This window comes from Esox lucius, chromosome 19 (assembly GCF_011004845.1).
Source record: "Esox lucius isolate fEsoLuc1 chromosome 19, fEsoLuc1.pri, whole genome shotgun sequence".
Classification (NCBI taxonomy): domain Eukaryota; kingdom Metazoa; phylum Chordata; class Actinopteri; order Esociformes; family Esocidae; genus Esox; species Esox lucius.
In genome coordinates, this window is record NC_047587.1 from 13,991,937 (window position 1) to 14,011,275 (window position 19,339).

At 48.7% G+C, this 19,339-nt stretch overlaps 3 protein-coding genes across 3 annotated transcripts in view; 2 read left to right on the forward strand and 1 right to left on the reverse strand.

The window, feature by feature from the left end:
* Window positions 1–4,131: 4,131 nt before the first annotated feature.
* Window positions 4,132–6,135, forward strand: LOC105028899 (protein Bouncer-like). Its single transcript, XM_010901957.4, has 4 exons — window positions 4,132–4,240; window positions 4,490–4,636; window positions 5,164–5,337; window positions 5,727–6,135. The coding sequence occupies exons 1-4, from the start codon at window positions 4,218–4,220 to the stop codon at window positions 5,860–5,862; spliced, it is 480 nt and encodes a 159-aa protein (XP_010900259.2). The 5' UTR covers window positions 4,132–4,217; the 3' UTR covers window positions 5,863–6,135.
* A 724-nt stretch (window positions 6,136–6,859) lies between these two features.
* bncr (bouncer) lies at window positions 6,860–8,954 on the forward strand. The gene is made up of 2 exons (XM_010901958.3): window positions 6,860–6,978; window positions 8,184–8,954. Exons 1-2 carry the CDS (start codon window positions 6,971–6,973, stop codon window positions 8,563–8,565), a joined length of 390 nt encoding a protein of 129 aa, XP_010900260.1. The 5' UTR covers window positions 6,860–6,970; the 3' UTR covers window positions 8,566–8,954.
* A 1,631-nt stretch (window positions 8,955–10,585) lies between these two features.
* Window positions 10,586–19,339, reverse strand: part of reln (reelin) — a 150,246-nt gene continuing 141,492 nt past the window's right edge. Inside the window, exons 66-68 of the mRNA XM_029115018.2 lie at window positions 15,517–15,615; window positions 13,988–14,119; window positions 10,586–10,685 (exon numbers count right to left, since the gene is read on the reverse strand). Of these exons, the coding sequence (XP_028970851.1) occupies window positions 10,586–10,685; window positions 13,988–14,119; window positions 15,517–15,615 (331 nt within the window). The remainder of the gene's footprint in view (window positions 10,686–13,987; window positions 14,120–15,516; window positions 15,616–19,339) is intronic.

Below are 19,339 nucleotides of genomic sequence, written 5' to 3' on the forward strand. Positions count from 1 at the left end.
CTGTTGGGCCCTGTCTGGGGCCTACCCCGGATAGGGCCACAGTGTCACTGGACCCCACTGTCTCAGCCCCAAGGTCTTACGCTGCTGTATAATTGTGCTGGGGGAGTAGGGTCAGTTGTCCTTCTCCACTATAAATCCCCGTAGATCTAAGGAATGCATTTTCAAAATGTTCCCGCTCTCCTGATGTTTTTTAACTTGAGGACATGAGGTATTGGCCCACACCTAAGGAGTACCAGGCTTGAAAGACCTGTTGCTGTCCCTGTCCAAAGTTCTCCTGGTTGTGTTGCAGGTCAAGACGATACCTGACGACTTCAGCTGCCACTGTGCTGACACCTCCCCCCTCCCCCGTGTTGTCCCTTTCCTTGTCCATCTGGTCATGCTTCCGACCCGGACTAAATTTAAATAGACTCTGGACTCAGCCCACATGCATTTTACAATTTGTACTCACGTTCACCAGGCACAGCCAAAAGAGGACTGGCCCCCCCTCTGAGCGGGGGTCCTCTCTAGGTTTCTTCCTAAATTCCAGCCTGCTTAGGGAGTTTGCCCTAGCCACTGAAATTCAACACTACTGTTGTTAGCTCCTTGGGGTTTAAGGCCAGGTGTTTTGTAAAAGCACTTTGTGACAACTGATGTAAAAAGGGCTTTATAAATACACTCGATTGAAGAGCCACAAGAGCTGGCTCACCGAGTAGACTTGGAATACCCATCACTAACTTATGTTAGCTGGTGCTGCACTGCAGCGGGAACCTGAGGAAAGTTTCCTCTCGTTGTGACCCTCATCCATCCACTTCGTTTTGTATAATGAACGCCCCTAACAAACACTTGGAAACCTGTTCGTCACATCAGAAAAGAATATGCGTACATATTGGACTATAAATGTACATTCTATTGCAACAGATGTATCAACCAAAAAGTAGATTTCTCATGGGCATTGATGAAACCCTCCTGGCCCCAAGGGCCTGCGCACATCTGAGGGAAATGTCTGAGGCCTTACTCAAAGGGATTAAGTCCACTGCTAATCATGGCCATAAACTTTGTTGGCGGGTTTCACAGACATGGATTAAGCCTGCAGAACGTTTACCCCAAAGTCTAACACCTCCCTGGTTGATTTGTTCTGGTGTGACCAGAACTATACTACATCCATTAGGTGGTGCTGCTGTCCCACATTTGCCTTCTTCTGTGGTGATAAACGTGGTGGAGGGGTTTGAGTACCCGAGTGACCCTAGGAGCTATGTTGTCTGGGGCTATATGCCCCTGGTAGGGTCTCCCAAGGCAAACAGATCTTAGGCGACGGGTCAGACTAAGAGCGGTTCAAAACCCCCTTAATGAAGAAAAACATTTTGAGTACCGTGACGTCGCCCGGTATGGCGCAGCCGGGGCCCCACCCTGGAGCCAGGCCCGGGGTTGGGGCTCGTATGCGAGCGCCTGGTGGCCGGGCCTTCCCCCATGGGGCGACGTGGGGCCGCCCTCCCGTGGGCTCACCACCCACAGGAGGGACCATAAGGGGCCGGTGCGAAGAGGATCGGGCGGCAGTCGAAGGCAGGGGCCTAGACAACCCGATCTCTGGACACGGAAACTGGCTCTAGGGACGTGGAATGTCACCTCGCTGGCGGGGAAGGAGCCTGAGTTGGTGCGTGAGGTTGAGAGGTTCCGATTAGAGATTCTGGCAAACCATCCGGCGCCTCAGGAGAGGGAAACAGTGCCCTACCAACGCTGTTTACAGTAGAGGTGGGCAGCTGTTGACCTCAACTGAGGATGTCGTCGGGCGGTGGAAGGAGTACTTCGAGGATCTCCTCAATCCCGCTGACACGTCTTCCATTGAGGAAGCAGAGGATGAGGGCTCAGAGGTGGACTCGTCCATCACCCGGGCTGAAGTCACAGAGGTGGTCAAGAAACTCCTCGGTGGCAAGGCACCGGGGGTGGATGAGATCCGCCCTGAGTACCTCAAGTCTCTGGATGTTGTGGGGCTGTCTTGGTTGACACGCCTGTGCAACATCGCGTGGCGGTCGGGGACAGTGCCTCTGGGATGGCAGACCGGGGTGGTGGTCCCTCTTTTTAAGAAGGGGGACCGGAGGGTGTGTTCCAACTATAGGGGGATCACACTTCTCAGCCTCCCCGGGAAAGTCTATGCCAGGGTTCTGGAGAGGAAAATACGGCCGATAGTAGAACCTCGGATTCAGGAGGAACAGTGTGGTTTTCGTCCGGGCCGTGGAACACTGGACCAGCTCTATACCCTCTACGGGGTGTTGGAGGGTTCATGGGAGTTTGCCCAACCAATCCACATGTGTTTTGTGGATTTGGAGAAAGCATTCGACTGTGTCCCTCGCGGCATCTTGTGGAGGGTGCTTGGGGAATATGGGGTCCTGGGTCCTTTGCTAAGGGCTGTCAGGTCCCTGTACAACCGAAGCAGGAGCTTGGTCCGCATTGCCGGCAGTAAGTCAGACTTGTTCCCAGTGCATGTTGGACTCCGGCAGGGCTGCCCTTTGTCACCGGTTCTGTTCGTAATTTTTATGGACAGAATTTCTAGGCGCAGCCAGGGGCCGGAGGGTGTCAGGTTTGGGGACCACACAATTTCGTCTCTGCTCTTTGCAGATGATGTTGTCGTGTTGGCCCCTTCTAACCAGGACCTTCAGCATGCACTGGGACGGTTTGCAGCCGAGTGTGAAGCGGTGGGGATGAAAATCAGTACCTCCAAATCCGAGGCCATGGTCCTCAGTCGGAAAAGGGTGGCTTGCCCACTTCAGGTTGGTGGAGAGTGCCTGCCTCAAGTGGAGGAGTTTAAGTATCTAGGGGTCTTGTTCACGAGTGAGGGAAGGATGGAACGGGAGATTGACAGACGGATCGGTGCAGCTTCTGCAGTAATGCAGTCGATGTATCGGTCTGTCGTGGTGAAGAAAGAGCTGAGCCGCAAGGCGAAGCTCTCGATTTACCAGTCAATCTACGTTCCTACTCTCACCTATGGTCATGAGCTTTGGGTCATGACCGAAAGGACAAGATCCCGGATACAGGCGGCCGAAATGAGCTTTCTCCGCAGGGTGGCCGGGCGATCCCTTAGAGATAGGGTGAGAAGCTCGGTCACCCGGGAGGAGCTCAGAGTAGAGCCGCTGCTCCTCCACATCGAGAGGGGTCAGCTGAGGTGGCTTGGGCATCTTTTTCGGATGCCTCCGGAACGCCTTCCTGGGAAGGTGTTCCGGTCCCGTCCCACCGGGAAGAGACCCCGGGGAAGACCTAGGACACGCTGGAGGGACTATGTCTCCCGGCTGGCCTGGGAACGCCTCGGTGTCCCCCCCGGAAGAGCTAGAGGAAGTGTCTGGGGAGAGGGAAGTCTGGGCATCCCTGCTTAGACTGCTGCCCCCGCGACCCGGCCCCGGATAAGCGGAAGAAGATGGATGGATGGATGGATGGATGTGGTGATAAAAGTAGACATGTGTAGGACAACTACATTTTTGCCTAATAAACAACAGTTTGAATTCAGCTGCATAAGTGGCTGGTGTTACGAACCCTGTGGCTCTAGCAGTCTAGTGTGGATGGCATGGAGACCCGTAACATAAAACATGGAAAGTGATGTAGTGTACATGAACAGTGGGAACAAACGACACAGACAACCAAAGCTACAGTCAAACGTAAAACATTTATTATAAACACACAGTAAAGGGGGTAGGGAAAAGGGGCTGAGCTGAACCCAAGAATTGAATTAATATGGTCAAACACCCCTAAACTGAACTTGCCTGCCTCAAAAACCGCTTAGCTAACTAACCTATACAGAAATGCAGTGGGTGGTTCACCCAGTTCTAACTATTGTTTTTAGACAGTTTTACTACATGTTGTGTATGCCCAAGGGAGAGTTGCAAAAAAAAAATTATAAATAAATTGAACTTTTCCCAGGGACAAACAAACCGCACAGGTTAAACAGGGACTAAACAGCAAACAATCAACTAGACAACACCAAACAAAACACTACAGCAATAGATACTCACATGAAACAGGCCTTCTCATAAAAGCCACTGCTAAGTCTTCCAGTTCCACTCATTAATAACATTAAGGTCAACACGGCTGACTCCACTTGTTAATCAGCATACCTGCTGGGTTATTTTCATTAGGCACCAAATCAAGGAAAATTAGCACAAACAATGGTGGACCAATAATGAACAACCAATCTTGCAGAATGCTTAAAATGGTTTGGCCCAAGGGATTCTTCTTGTATAAACACAGGAAACATGGAGTCATTGAGAAAACACAGGTGAACCATAACTTTTCCACTCTCATTACAAATGCTCAGATGGTAGTAACATTGTTGTGAGGTGGAATGTTTGTTCTCAATTTTACTTGAGTTCACATTTTTGCTTCTGTGACAACTTGTTTATTAGACTTCAGCCATGCAACTTGCTGTTGGCAGAATTCATGGAATATTTATGATCCGCTTTTGATGAGAAATGTCAAGTTTCCACATAAACATGTAATTAAATAAAAGCGTGTTTTTGTGCTCCAGGCTCACCTCGCAACTCCTAGCTCCAGCTGACTCCCTCTGTATCCTCCTGCTGATCCTGTCCCTGGCAGGCCTGGGCAGCTCTACTCCCATTGACAGTCCCAGTCCCCATCTGCTTTGTAATGTCTGCCCTCTACAGCACAAAGAAAGGTTGGTATTACATTCCATCACTGAAGAGCAGCTTCCAGGGATTAGCTTCGGCACCAGGTTTAACCTGTATCCGGATTGGCTCCGGCACCAGCTTTAACTTGTATCAGGATTGGCTCCGGCACCAGCTTTAACTTGTATCAGGATTGGCTCCGGCACCAGGTTTAACCTGTTTTCGGATTGGCTCCGGCACCAGGTTTAACCTGTATCCGGATTGGCTCCGGCACCAGGTTTAACCTGTAGCCGGGTTAGCTCCAGCACAAGGTTTAACTCATGTAATTCTTGTAAGATGTACTTTAAAGATGTTTTTATTTTAGTCAGCAGAGATGGTTTACATCAAAATGACACAGCTCTTGTTCTGAATTCAGAAGAATTATTCCAAACACTCTCCCAAGTCTTGATCCATAAATCTTTTGGACGTAAGCTGCTTCATTGAAGGCTAACCCTGGCCTCTGTAAAACCAAATAACCTATCAACTGTTAAACTATTTTGGGTTTGTGTCAACAAACAAATGTCCTGTTTTTCTTCAGATCGTGCAGTAGTCACTTCACCACAGAGTGTCACCTGAATGAACGCTGCGGTACTAGCACAGGGCATTTTGGTTCCATCCACATCCTGTCTGCACAAGGCTGCCTGACTTATGACCTCTGTAACTCCACCCACCCTGTGCTCTACCGTGGGGTCAGTTACAATGTGACATACAGGTAACAGCTAGAGATTTAGCAGGGCTGGTTCTAGGCATACAACTTTAGTGGTCGCTTAGGGTCCTTGACAACTAGGGAGACCCTGACTGATGATTTGGGGCCCCCTCTCCCCATGTCAAATTTTACTTAGGAACCCCAAAAGGCTAGAGCCGGCACTGGGGTTCAGTAACCATATATGCCTTAGTAATATAGAGAAATCATACCTGTCTGACAGAATAAATAATTGTCAGCTGTGTTTTTTTCCCATTTCTATCTGAATATTCCAAAGCATTGCTTCCTGTCAACTGCTATGATTTTGTCTCAAAACATTGGATAGTCCAAGTTGTATTTCCAATTGTGGTAAAGTTTGAGCAAAATCTAAATGATTTCAGCATTGACTTCGTCTGCAGGTGTTGCTGTAGGAACAGATGTAACCATCCACTGGCCCCAGAGATGCATACAGAGAGGCTGTCAGGAGGGATGACGGAGCCCAGTGAGGTGCCTCCTATGACGAACGACCCTCTGGACAGATGTCCTGGAGATTGACATCTCCACGACCACGCTGTCACATTCCCATGTATAACCGTATCCTCTGAGACCTCCAGGAGTGGCTAGAGACTACTACTGAGATCTGTCACTGGGGACAGGTCTATTGGCAACTGACTTTCCACAGTCTCACACAAGGGATGATGCCCATTTTAATTGTTTAGGTTAAATTGTGAAATTGCCTATTTATTCACATTTTCAAAATGGTTTGCTGTTACTTAGTCATGGTTCCCAGTGCTGGAAAATGTAGCCAATAAAATTATTTTGTTTGCATTCCTGTCCTTTTATTAGTGTGCCCTTTCTGGAGTCTGAAGACATGAACAGTGCCACTGTTAGACATGGGTTCCTTGTCATTTATCTCTGCTGGATCACATTTTTCAAATTTGATTTGTAGTATTGATCATAATTGAGGCATGGTGGAATAAATCATTTGATCTTGAATGAACAAATGAAACAAGGATTTTCATCAGTGTTGATGCTTTGAACTCAACAAATTGGAAAGCCACATTTTACATACAGTATTTTATGTAAATTATGAGCACCACTAAACACATTCATGGTGGTCTACAAACCCCAGGAAGGACAGAATTTCCTGTGTGTTGGGAATGTATTTCTTGCACTTGACGCATACGTCCTGTCCTGAATTCGGTCCACCCACATCTCAGCGTTTCTTGTTGCTACCGGCTGTAACATAATGATAACACATAGGTTCAGAGATTGTACACCTCCGTATGGTACACAGCCATGTTTGATTCATTTCTACGATGTTGTTTTCAACTGTTCTATTCATAGGCTATGCCACCTGTTTTATTTCATTTTTCTTTTTGAAAACGGGTCCCTCAGACCGGTTAATTAGAGCTGCTGAAGACTACAGAAATGCTCTTGCTTTTCTGGACAGTTTCGTAGTAAAACATTGGTTTTGCCTCTTCGCTGGATTACTTCGTGTTCTTTATGTAGATTGTAATCTCAGAAACAGGTGTGTGGGGTGGGTGTGGCCACTGTGAAGTTCTGGTTTTGAGTTATATCTGACAGCCAAATAAAGTCTCTCATAATTACAATTTGTTTCCCCGAAATTCACTACAAAGAGCTGTTCCCGAATGTTATAAAAATGGGCAGGTGAGAACATTGAATGTGCAAGCCATTTTAATTCCTATGTTTTTAAGCACATATGGCGATAGTCTCGGATAACGTGAGACAAGAAATTCAGACGTTGCATTTATTTCGAGTCGAACTAAATATTGCAAAATTAAGGTCGTTTAGCAGTTTTTTATTGCCACATGTCAAACTAAAGTTTGGATTGCGTGCCACCTAAGCAAGACTTGAAATATGTTTATCTTAGTTCTCATTTAGTAGGTTAAACATGTCAAGATTTACTCAATTTCAAGGGTCTTCTGTCGCAGTGAAGTGTCCAACACATTCATCCAGTTACTTCAAACTAAAGTATTTAATCTATTTCCAAATATAAAAGGAAACGCTTCTTTTGGTTAAAAACGTAGTCACTGTGACGGACCTCTAAAACCAATGTTATTGCCCTGTTCATGCAAGTTTGACTTCATCCGATACTATCAAGGAATTTTAGTTGCTTCAGTCTTAACGAGGAAACGTATTATCTACTGTCCGTTAAGTCTCCGTCTAACATGCTTTATATGCGCAGATAAATAGGCCTACGTTGCTTTTCACAGAAAAATTCAAAGATATGAAATCATTACTGCATTCACTTAATTAAATGGTTACTAGCAATGCACGCCCAGGATCCTCTCAGTTTTTGCACCCGGAATGGGTGTCCTGCAGTGAAGCCCATCGAATTGAATCCGGCCGAACCCTCTCTGAAAGAACCTCGCCGCGTTGTTCCGTCTGCTACTGATGGTTGATATTACAGCAGGCCAACGAACCAAACTAGGTTTTCAAGTTCTGAAATGTCTTCGATGATTCATTTGGTTATTGCTGCCTAACTATTGTCAAAAGCTAGAGGAAACACGCTTGGGTTCCCTCATCCGGACCTTCCAAAGGGAAAGTGATGTTTTGGTTACTTCAACCGTTTTTTTTTTTTTTTAAATGTTTCCCCCGGAGAAATGTTTGATCGAACTGTCAAAAAAAGCATGCTGTTTTGATAAGTTGCCATTTTCTGTCATTGGAAGCCAGCCTCTTGGAGGATTGTCAATTGATTGAGTGGGTCTAATTAAGACACATTCCAGGCACGTGTTGAGAAAATGTACTCATTTGGCATAAAGCCAGCCCCATTGATATCGTTTTACATGGGCTCTTTTTCAGAGTCTTTATTCTTTGATGGGTTTTCAGAAGACTGATCTGTGTTCTTTTAGTCCCCAGGTGTTCCTGTCCCCTGCCCTCCTGGGCCTGGCCCTGCTCCTCCCGGCCATACTCTGTAATGACAACCTACTCTGTTACTACAGTCCAGTCATGTACCGCAACAAGACCTTTGACCTCATCCTGTCAGAGTGCCCTCCCACTGAGCTCTGCATGAAGGCGCATGGTCGCTATGGCAACCACAGCGCCCTGTCCTCCCGAGGGTGCGTGGAGCGGAGCGACTGCGGCCGGGCCCACGCCCTGCGAATAAGAGGAACTGTCTACACTATGACATATGCGTGCTGTGATTATAATTACTGTAACGCAGGATGCCGTGTCGCAGTGAAATCACTCCCCTTCGCAGTAGCAATAATGTCTTTGCTGTTAATAGGGCTTTAACTAAGATCAGTTCAGTTTAAGCCGTTTTCTGGCTGTTATGCAGAACCCGATGACTACGGTGAAGCTGGCTGAAGGGTTCTCTGCTGCTCAGAGGTGGCTGGTGTCTGCTTGATTGGGGAGGACAGGCTGACAGTGGTTGCCATGGATTAGTGGGACAGAATCAAACCATGCTGGTCCATGCGCTCTGTTCCATTCCTCTCAATCCAGACATTCATTAAGACGCTTCCTCCCCTCACCAGCCTCCAGTGCTGTGGTGACTCATACCCAGTCTTACCAAACTGGCGTCTGCACCAACCTGGAAGGCCTGAAATGTTTTGCTTCACTGCATGATGGGAGAACATGCCTGTACCACCATTTTAAAATGATAATAAAGTTATTTTGCCACCGTTCAATGTTTCACACGATAACTGGACCACGTGGGATCAACCAGGTCATGTTTTCTGTGGTTTTTGAAGCTCAGTGGGGATGATGTCATATAAGCCGACACGCATCCACAACTCATAACACGACACACGATTCGTCTTGAGGTTTGGACAGTTCTTTATTTCCCTTTTATAAGGCTGCTGGGTCTCCCCATAGTGGATATACATATATGTACAGGAGATTGCTATACTGGAGTAACACAGAGAGAGATGGGGGGGCGGGTAGGAGAGGATCCATATTACACATTAGACTTCAAAAAACAACACTGATGGAGCCTCATCTCCAGGGAGCAGAAATCAGCAGAGAGAAAAGGGGGGTCGGGGGGAAACAGCACAAGAGAACGGGGGTGTTGCAGCCTAAAGAGCCTTGAGAGAGAGAGAGAGAGACGCTGGATGACTGCCTAATAACTTAACACTTGAAAATAACACAGATTTCACGCACAGTGCATCTTTAAATAGATTACGTGGAGAACCGCTTACCATAAATATCTGCATTTTTAGGGACCAACATATAAAAATAAAAAATAAATCAATGTTCAGTCTTAATTTTTTTTTTTCTCTTTTTTTTCTCCCTCTTTTTGCGATTCCTTCTGCATTGGCGGTGGGGTTTGGTTCATCCACCCTGCCCTCATCCATCTGCCCCTCATCTAATAAATGAGGGAAAAACTCATCCAACCGAAAAACAGCGCAATATGAATTAGTAAAAAACGGAACAAACGAATGAACGGAACACGACCACAGTCAACTCATCACGAAAAGAACCCACAGACACACAGAACAGCAAGAACACAGTACTCTTTTTTTTTCTTTTTAGCATCATTATCACTGTTACCATCCTCTTCGTCTTCCTCCCAGGTACTGGCGCAAAGTGGAGTGTTTCACCCCTTCTCCACTGCTCAGTTGATCTCGGAGGCAGCCAGCTGGCCCAGCTCCCTGTGGCAGAGTTGGATAGAAGGCTCACCCCCTTACTGTTGTCATAGCGATGGCGTTACCACCATAGTGGCTTTGGTTTAGTGTTGTTTCTTCCACTGTGACCTTGTGGTGTCATCACTGGTCCTGTGACAGTGTATGCTGACCTCTACCCAACTCTATGCTCCCTGCTCATCAGTGATTGAATAACTTCACAGTGTGGTAGGACTATGGGGGAGGGGGAGGAAGGGGTGACACGGGGGAGAGCTAGGGAGTGGTTTCATCATCATCATCATCATCATATCACCATTATCATCATGTCGAAACTGGAACAGGGAATCCTTATATTATAATAACCATGTGTAGCAATTATTAGAAAACAACTAGAAACCCGAAAGTTCATTGAAAATAAACAAAATGTCCATCTTCGTTTGCTCCTTCTGTCTCCTTCCATCACATGGGTGTGGGAAAGGCTTCTGATTGGCTGCAGCGTAAACTGATGGGATGGCCCATGTCTTGTAGAATAGGGATGGGAGGGTTGGAGAGGGACAGGGTGTGGTCTAAGGCTGACTGGAATCCATTGGCTGCTGGGCGGGACTCAACAGGGCGATATGTCATCAGGAAAAAGGAATGTGGTTGGTTGGTCATGTGTGATTGGCAGGTAGTAGGACGAATCCTGTTCTCAGAGGTTAGGCGCGCTGCTGTAGCAGTGCCCTCCTCTTCCGGCTGTAGTAGTGGCGTAGGCCGGTCTGTCTGGCAAAGTTCATCATGTAGTTTTGTTTACGGGTACTGCAGGGAGATAAAGACAGTGAGAGACAGAGGAGGGGGGTGGAGTGGGAGGAAAACGAGAGGAAGTCAGTTAGTGACACGGAAAAGTAGACTACAGCATAAACACACACACACACACACACATGCAAACAACCTCCCCATGCACACATACACTCTCATATGCAAGTCCATACACACCTAGATCCATGCTGGCATTTTGAGTTGGGTTTAACCGATAACCTCAAACACTCAAACTGTGCTTTTAAACTGTTTCTTTCTTATACTTTTCTAAAGCTGGGATCCTTAGTGTCTAAATATATTTTTGGAATTACACATGGACAACAACAATAATAATAATAAATACCAATGATTCTTAAATAATTTAAATGCCTCATGAGCTTAGTTCCACTTAAGTTTATTAGGGCATTGGTTGTGATGTGTTCATATCTCTTTTGAGAGCAGTTACATTTCTCCGGAACAATCCCTCAGATTCTACCAAAACTCAGGTGGGATGAGTTTTTCTATTGTTAAAATGAAGGATTCCAGCTTTAAGATGTACACTACTTAATGTAAACATAACGGGACTACATGTCGAACTATGTATACTGACGTGCAGCTACCATTAGGTGAACAGTATTGTATGTATGGACGTTCTCAATGGCAGTATCATAAACTGACAAAACAAGTCAAAACATTGAACAATGTTACAGACAAGACACACGGCTAAAACACAAGGGAGGGGTTGTAAGGAGGAGGCAGGAGCTACATATTATTTGTAGGTTAAACACAATAAAAAGGTATTAAGTATTATCTTAGCATGTTCTATAAACGAAAAGTAATGAAATAGAGTCTCTGCCGGCCACAAGTTGAACATTAAGGCTAACTTGCTCTACCATCCCAATCATGAACATCTCGTCGGGCCCAGCATACCCTAATTACAACTATTATCATAAAATATAATAGTTAAATATATATACAGAAAAAAGTAATCACGCATCATATTTATAATGTGTAACTGACAGTTCAGATACATTTTCTCTCCACCAGAAATGGCCACAATTCCATTGGGAGTAAAATAATTAATGATTGATGCTTTCCAGGTCCGGGGAGGTTGTTGAGTGTCACTCAGACAAATGCACTAGATTTCCACCTGCATACATTGTTACATTCTCACTTCGAAACTGGTGCAACAACCCACATGCCGATTGTTTTTGTGGTTTTCCTGGAGCTTGGGCCCTCACGTCTCCTGGATATAAAAGCAATAGACGACGCACCGCTTGCATAGTATTGTGTTTGTTTGTCTATATTTTGTGTATATTTTTGTGTGTGTGAATGAGTGTGAAATTATGCATTAGAAAAAGAAAAGGCAAAAAAGAGGCGGTGCCGAAATGATGCTATAAATGACAGTATTCACAATTGACTAGGTTGACATTAATGACTGATCTGCAATGAAAAATTTATAAATAAATAATTGATGATTTAAAAAAACTGTAAACAGAAAATGTATCCTACAGTAGGATTTTTTTCTCATTCACAAGCGTAGAGTATGCTACATTGCCATGCTACCGTTGTCATGGTGAACGAGGCATTGAAATGCTTGATTCATTTCAAAGATACATTTCCAAAATGGGCCAATAATAATATGGACCAGGGCTAAAATGTCTTAAAACATGTTAAGGGGTGGCCACTGATGTTTGCAACTGCAATGCAGGTGAATGAAGCACATGTTGATAATTCACAGAGATATCGTCTGGCGTCAATCTCGTGATCGATACTCGTTGCAAATGACCCAATGGACCCCGGGATCTCGGTCCCAGGTTCTGGGGTTCTAAGGTTCTAGAAGAAGAGTGTTTGAGGTAAGCGTTTGTAGAGTAAAGACAATACTTTTATAGAGGGAAAACGTACATAGAAGACAAACAAACAACAAGTATTAAAGGCGCTGGGGTGGGGAGTGGGGGTACAGACATTGAACTAAACAGACGTCAACAAAGAGAAGCCGTGATTGAAGATCGCTCTTCTTGCTTAGCCTGTAATTGCCTCTTCCGTCCAACAGGTGACACCAGGAGCGCAGCCAGAGGCTTCTGCAAAGCAGGGGATGGGTGTGTTTTGGGGCTGGGGTGGTGGCAGAAGAGGGGGTTGGGGGTGCTGTGGGGCTGGGGTGGTGGCAGAAGAAGGGTTGGGGGTGCTTTGGGGCTGGGGGGAGTCCAAGAGAGACTTCCGACCAAAGTGGGAGGACTGTCTGTTTCTGTTTTTCTGTCTTCACAGAAGCATGGGACTTAATGGAGGGCCTCCGAGTAAGAGAAGTTAGTTTTCCATTGGAGGACAGGATGAGGACGCTTGGCAGGGCTGGATTCAAAAAGCCATGCAACACGTTTAATGGAGGAGGTGGGTTCAGGTGCTGATGGTGATGACAGGGCTTGATGAGTTTCAGGTCTTAAGTAATGCTATGTCGCTACGCCACCATCAGCATGACAACACGTCTGGGATGACTAATGTGTGGACTGAGTGAAGTCATTTTGATCAGCGCTAGATGTTGGGGTTGAAATGAGGGGCCTTGGTGAATGTCACTGTCAGCCCTATATAGGGTTACAAAAATCTGGTGACTTTCTCAAGACTTCCAAGTTTTCCGGAAATCCTGGTTAAAGGATTCTGGATTTCATGCTTATTCTAACTGTGTTCTGTCAACCTTCAGGGCGGGATTCTCTCGAAAGCCAGGACATTTCCAAGAAAGTTCCCGGATATTCGTAACCCTAAGCTCAGAGTCAACTCCTTATGGGGCTTGTGCAGTCGTGTTAGCTAGACCCAAAACAGCAAAATGGAAGCAATGGCACAACAAACACGGATATAGTGATGGATTGCATCACACATACACACAAACATCGACTGATACTATTGAGATCTTAATACCACATTTGTAAAACATACAGGCCAATTAAGGCAAATAGAAAAAGAGAGATATTTTATATTTCAAATCTCATATTTGTTCACTGATGGTTTGGTGGTAAATCTAGTTAAAATGTCCGCCAACCAGACATGCATGTTAGGAGTCATGTCCAGATGTCATCCTGCTGAGGTCTGATCCCTCAACCAACGAAGTTATCAGTTCTGTCTGTGTCATAGAGGAGCCTGGCGAAGAACCTTGACCTGGTACTGACATTAGGTGACTGGTGCCTCTGTAGAAGGGGTGGTGGTGGTGTGCGCCGGGAGGTATGATGTTAGAGAAAGAGGAGAGCGAGGCGGACGTGAAAGTGGGGTCGTCGGGGGGTGGGGGTGGGTGGGGGGGACTGCATTCGGGGAGAGGCGGAAGACTTACCTGACTCTACAGCCATGCCACAGGGAGCAGAATACAGAAGAGAGCAGAGGTTAGAGCGCGAGAGGGGAGGAGGGGGCGGAGGTGGTAGAGGGGGGTGCTGCTGTCTCGCAGAAAGGTCTGGGGGGGCAGGAACCCCGGCCGCCTGGGGGGGCGAAGGGTTGGGCCCGGAGAGAGAGAGAGAGAGAGAGAGAGAGAGAGCACGTAGGAGGACAGTCAGAGAGAGAACGAATAGGACAAATGAACAGAGAGACAGGTGAAAAGAGAGACAGATGAAGAGTGACAGACAGACAGACAGAAAAAGGACAGAGAGGAAGGGAGAGACATGTAAAGAGAGAGAGAGAGAGATAGGTGTGGAAACGAATATTGGGAGGAAGAGGAAGCAACAGGTGGAGATGGAGGAGGAGGTGGATAAAGGAGGTGGAGAAGGAGGAGGTGGAGGAGGTATGCAGTGTCCATGATAGGACATGACATGGTATCAAGCGCAGGCAAACGTAGAGGTACACGCAGAGGAAGAAAAGGAGCATGGCCAACCATGTTAGTAGGAGGAGAGTCAGGCGATGAAGAAAACCAATTGAAAAGGAGGAGTGTAGTGTCAGGGATGGAGGAGTGGATCGGTAGAACAAAGAGAAATAAAAGAGAGAACTGTGAGGATCGAACGGTTACTCTGTTCAGCTGACACTGTTGTTGAATGTTGAAAAACAACTGGAAAGGTGAGACAAGAGGGGGCCGGACAGGTCAAGGGTGAGAGTGGAAGGGGCAGGACAGGTCAAGGGTGAGAGTGGAAGGGGCAGGACAGGTCAAGGTCACACTGGAACAGCTCAGGTGTGTGTGTCTCTGCATGATTCCACCTGCACTACATTTTGTGTAATGTGCTTGTCTGCTAATTGAAAACACCTGCACAGAAATCTCAGGGCCGACAAGGGGCAAAATCTGCAGTCCTGTCTCTGAGCCAACTAAACCTAATTGCTCCCAGGGTGTCCTCCGCATTTCGGCCCTCTCCAATTTAGAGGGCTTGGATTAAAAGCTAAATTAATTGAGTCCCTAATTTTTATTAATTAATTCAAACATCAACAAACTGGATGTAGTAGACATCAAGCCTAAACGTAAACATTACATGAGTGTCAGTGAAACATCTCCAATGTATCGGTAGAATAGGCTACTAAATGACCAACATCTACATGTGAAGTGACACTGCTGTGAAGCCCAGAGCAACATGCAATGTGCAATGAAACGCTGTATGCCCCCGTCATGTGAATGGCATGTTGGCTGCTTGGAGACGGTACGCTCTGCATGGACTGACACGCCATCACGGCCAGTAGACCGCAGGCTCTCAGCACTGACCTGGGTCACAACACACAACTGATCTGAAAGCTGCTTCAGGACGGCTGGCTGACGTGTCCTGGCCGATATGATTTTTCCTTGCAGCTAAGTGAATGCACGTGTGCGTGTGTCAGGTTGTGTTTAGAGGAGCGAGGAGAGGTGCCAACAGAGGCTCTGCGGTAGCCACCAGGGATCACCGGGACAGTTGGAGATACTCACAGAACTACTTCCACATGGTCCAGCGCCCACTGGTCATGTCCTGCACCGTCGTGACGCGGCTGCCACCAACGCAGCTCCACCCCTTTGACCCTTGCCTCTCTGGATCGGAAAGGACGGGGCTAAGGTTAAGAATGGCCTGACAGCCTCTGTGTGTGGAGCCTAACTAACACTTGTCCTGCGTTGGAGGAACTACATGGGTATACAGATGTATCTTGGTGTTGTTAATGCATCTCATGTGGGTTATGTATCGCAGTGTTGATAATGTATCTCTGTGTTGTTAATGCAGCTCATGTGGGTAATGTATCGCGGTGTTGATAATGTATCTCGGTGTTGTTAATGCAGCTCATGTGGGTAATGTATTGTGGTGTTGATAATGTATCTCCATCCATCCATCCATCTTCTACCGCTTATCCGGGGCCGGGTCGCGGGGGCAGCAGTCTAAGCAGGGATGCCCAGACTTCCCTCTCCCCAGACACTTCCTCTAGCTCTTCCGGGGGGACACCGAGGCGTTCCCAGGCCAGCCGGGAGACATAGTCCCTCCAGCGTGTCCTAGGTCTTCCCCGGGGTCTCCTCCCGGTGGGATGGGACCGGAACACCTTCCCAGGAAGGCGTTCCGGAGGCATCCGAAAAAGATGCCCAAGCCACCTCAGCTGACCCCTCTCGATGTGGAGGAGCAACGGCTCTACTCTGAGCTCCTCCCGGGTGACCGAGCTTCTCACCCTATCTCTAAGGGATCGCCCAGCCACCCTGCGGAGAAAACTCATTTCGGCCGCCTGTATCCGGGATCTTGTCCTTTCGGTCATGACCCAAAGCTCATGACCATAGGTGAGAGTAGGAACGTAGATTGACTGGTAAATCGAGAGCTTCGCCTTGCGGCTCAGCTCTTTCTTCACCACGACAGACCGATACATCGACTGCATTACTGCAGAAGCTGCACCGATCCGTCTGTCAATCTCCCGTTCCATCCTTCCCTCACTCGTGAACAAGACCCCTAGATACTTAAACTCCTCCACTTGAGGCAGGCACTCTCCACCAACCTGGAGGGTGCAAGCCACCCTTTTCCGACTGAGGACCATGGCCTCGGATTTGGAGGTACTGATTTTCATCCCCACCGCTTCACACTCGGCTGCAAACCGTCCCAGTGCATGCTGAAGGTCCTGGTTAGAAGGGGCCAACACGACAACATCATCTGCAAAGAGCAGAGACGAAATCGTGTGGTCCCCAAACCTGACACCCTCCGGCCCCTGGCTGCGCCTAGAAATTCTGTCCATAAAAATTACAAACAGAACCGGTGACAAAGGGCAGCCCTGCCGGAGTCCAACATGCACTGGGAACAAGTCTGACTTACTGCCGGCAATGCGGACCAAGCTCCTGCTTCGGTTGTATAGGGACCTGACAGCCCTTAGCAAAGGACCCAGGACCCCATATTCCCCAAGCACCCTCCACAAGATGCCGCGAGGGACACAGTCGAATGCCTTCTCCAAATCCACAAAACACATGTGGATTGGTTGGGCAAACTCCCATGAACCCTCCAACACCCCGTAGAGGGTATAGAGCTGGTCCAGTGTTCCACGGCCCGGACGAAAACCACACTGTTCCTCCTGAATCCGAGGTTCTACTATCGGCCGTATTCTCCTCTCCAGAACCCTGGCATAGACTTTCCCGGGGAGGCTGAGAAGTGTGATCCCCCTATAGTTGGAACACACCCTCCGGTCCCCCTTCTTAAAAAGAGGGACCACCACCCCGGTCTGCCATCCCAGAGGCACTGTCCCCGACCGCCACGCGATGTTGCACAGGCGTGTCAACCAAGACAGCCCCACAACATCCAGAGACTTGAGGTACTCAGGGCGGATCTCATCCACCCCCGGTGCCTTGCCACCGAGGAGTTTCTTGACCACCTCTGTGACTTCAGCCCGGGTGATGGACGAGTCCACCACTGAGCCCTCATCCTCTGCTTCCTCAATGGAAGACATGTCAGCGGGATTGAGGAGATCCTCGAAGTACTCCTTCCACCGCCCGACGACATCCTCAGTTGAGGTCAACAGCTGCCCACCTCTACTGTAAACAGCGTTGGTAGGGCACTGTTTCCCTCTCCTGAGGCGCCGGATGGTTTGCCAGAATCTCTTCGAGGCCAGCCGATAGTCCTTCTCCATGGCCTCACCGAACTCCTCCCAGGCCCGAGTTTTTGCCTCCACAACCACCCGGGCTGCAGCCCGCTTGGCCTGTCGGTACCCGTCAGCTGCCTCAGGAGTCCCACAAGCCAACCAGGCCTGATAGGACTCCTTCTTCAGCTTGACGGCATCCCTTACTTCCGGTGTCCACCACCGGGTTCGGGGATTGCCGCCTCGACAGGCACCGGAGACCTTACGGCCACAGCTCCGAGCGGCCGCTTCGACAATGGCGGTGGAGAACATGGTCCACTCGGACTCAATATCTCCAACCTCCCTCGGGATCCAGTCGAAGCTCTGCCGGAGGTGGGAGTTAAAGATCTCTCTGACAGGAGACTCGGCCAGACGTTCCCAGCAGACCCTTACAGTACGCTTGGGCCTGCCGAGTCTGTCCAGCTTCCTCCCCCACCATCGGATCCAACTCACCACCAGGTGGTGATCAGTTGACAGCTCCGCCCCTCTCTTCACCCGAGTGTCCAAGACATACGGCCGCAGGTCAGATGAGACGACAACAAAGTCGATCATCGACCTGCGGCCTAGGGTGTCCTGGTGCCACGTGCACTGATGGACACCCTTATGCTTGAACATGGTGTTCGTTATGGACAAACTGTGACTAGCACAGAAGTCCAATAACTGAACACCACTCGGGTTCAGATCAGGGGGGCCGTTCCTCCCAATCACGCCCCTCCAGGTGTCACTGTCGTTGCCCACGTGGGCGTTGAAGTCCCCCAGTAGAACAATAGAGTCCCCAGTCGGAGCACTTTCCAGCACCCCTCCCAGAGACTCCAAGAAGGTCGGGTACTCTGCACTGCGGTTCGGCCCGTAGGCACAAACAACAGTGAGAGACCTATCCCCGACCCGTAGGCGCAGGGAAACGACCCTCTCGTTCACCGGGGTAAACTCCAACACATGGCGGCAGAGCTGGGGAGCTATGAGCAAACCCACACCAGCCCGCCGCCTCTCACCATGGGCAACTCCAGAGTGGTGAAGAGTCCATCCTCTCTCAAGGAGTGTGGTTCCAGAGCCCAAGCCGTGCGTAGAGGTGATCCCGACTACCTCTAATCGGAACCTCTCAACCTCACGCACTAACTCAGGCTCCTTCCCCGCCAGCGAGGTGACATTCCACGTCCCTAGAGCCAGTTTCTGTGTCCAGAGATCGGGTTGTCTAGGCCCCTGCCTTCGACTGCCGCCCGATCCTCTTTGCACCGGCCCCTTATGGTCCCTCCTGTGGGTGGTGAGCCCACGGGAGGGCGGCCCCACGTCACCCGTTCGGGCTGAGCCCGGCCGGGCCCCATGGGGGAAGGCCCGGCCACCAGGCGCTCGCATTCGAGCCCCAACCCCGGGCCTGGCTCCGGGGTGGGGCCCCGGCTGCGCCATACCGGGCGACGTCACGGTACTCAAAATGTTATTCTTCATTAAGGGGTTTTGAACCGCTCTTAGTCTGACCCGTCGCCTAAGACCTGTTTGCCTTGGGAGACCCTACCAGGGGCATATAGCCCCAGACAACATAGCTCCTAGGGTCACTCGGGTACTCAAACCCCTCCACCACGTTAAGGTGGCAGTTCTTGTATCTCAGTGTTGTTAATGCAGCTCATGTGGGTAATGTATCACGGTGTTGATAATGTATCTCAGTGTTGTTAATGCATCTCATGTGG

Excerpts from the sequence above, each read along its gene's own strand:
- LOC105028899 (XM_010901957.4), top strand. The coding sequence starts at position 4,218 with ATGGAGTCATTGAGAAAACACAG. Across the intron at positions 4,637-5,163 it reads CCTCTACAGCACAAAGAAAG|ATCGTGCAGTAGTCACTTCA; the intron begins GTTGGTATTACA and ends GTTTTTCTTCAG. Across the intron at positions 5,338-5,726 it reads AGTTACAATGTGACATACAG|GTGTTGCTGTAGGAACAGAT; the intron begins GTAACAGCTAGA and ends CTTCGTCTGCAG.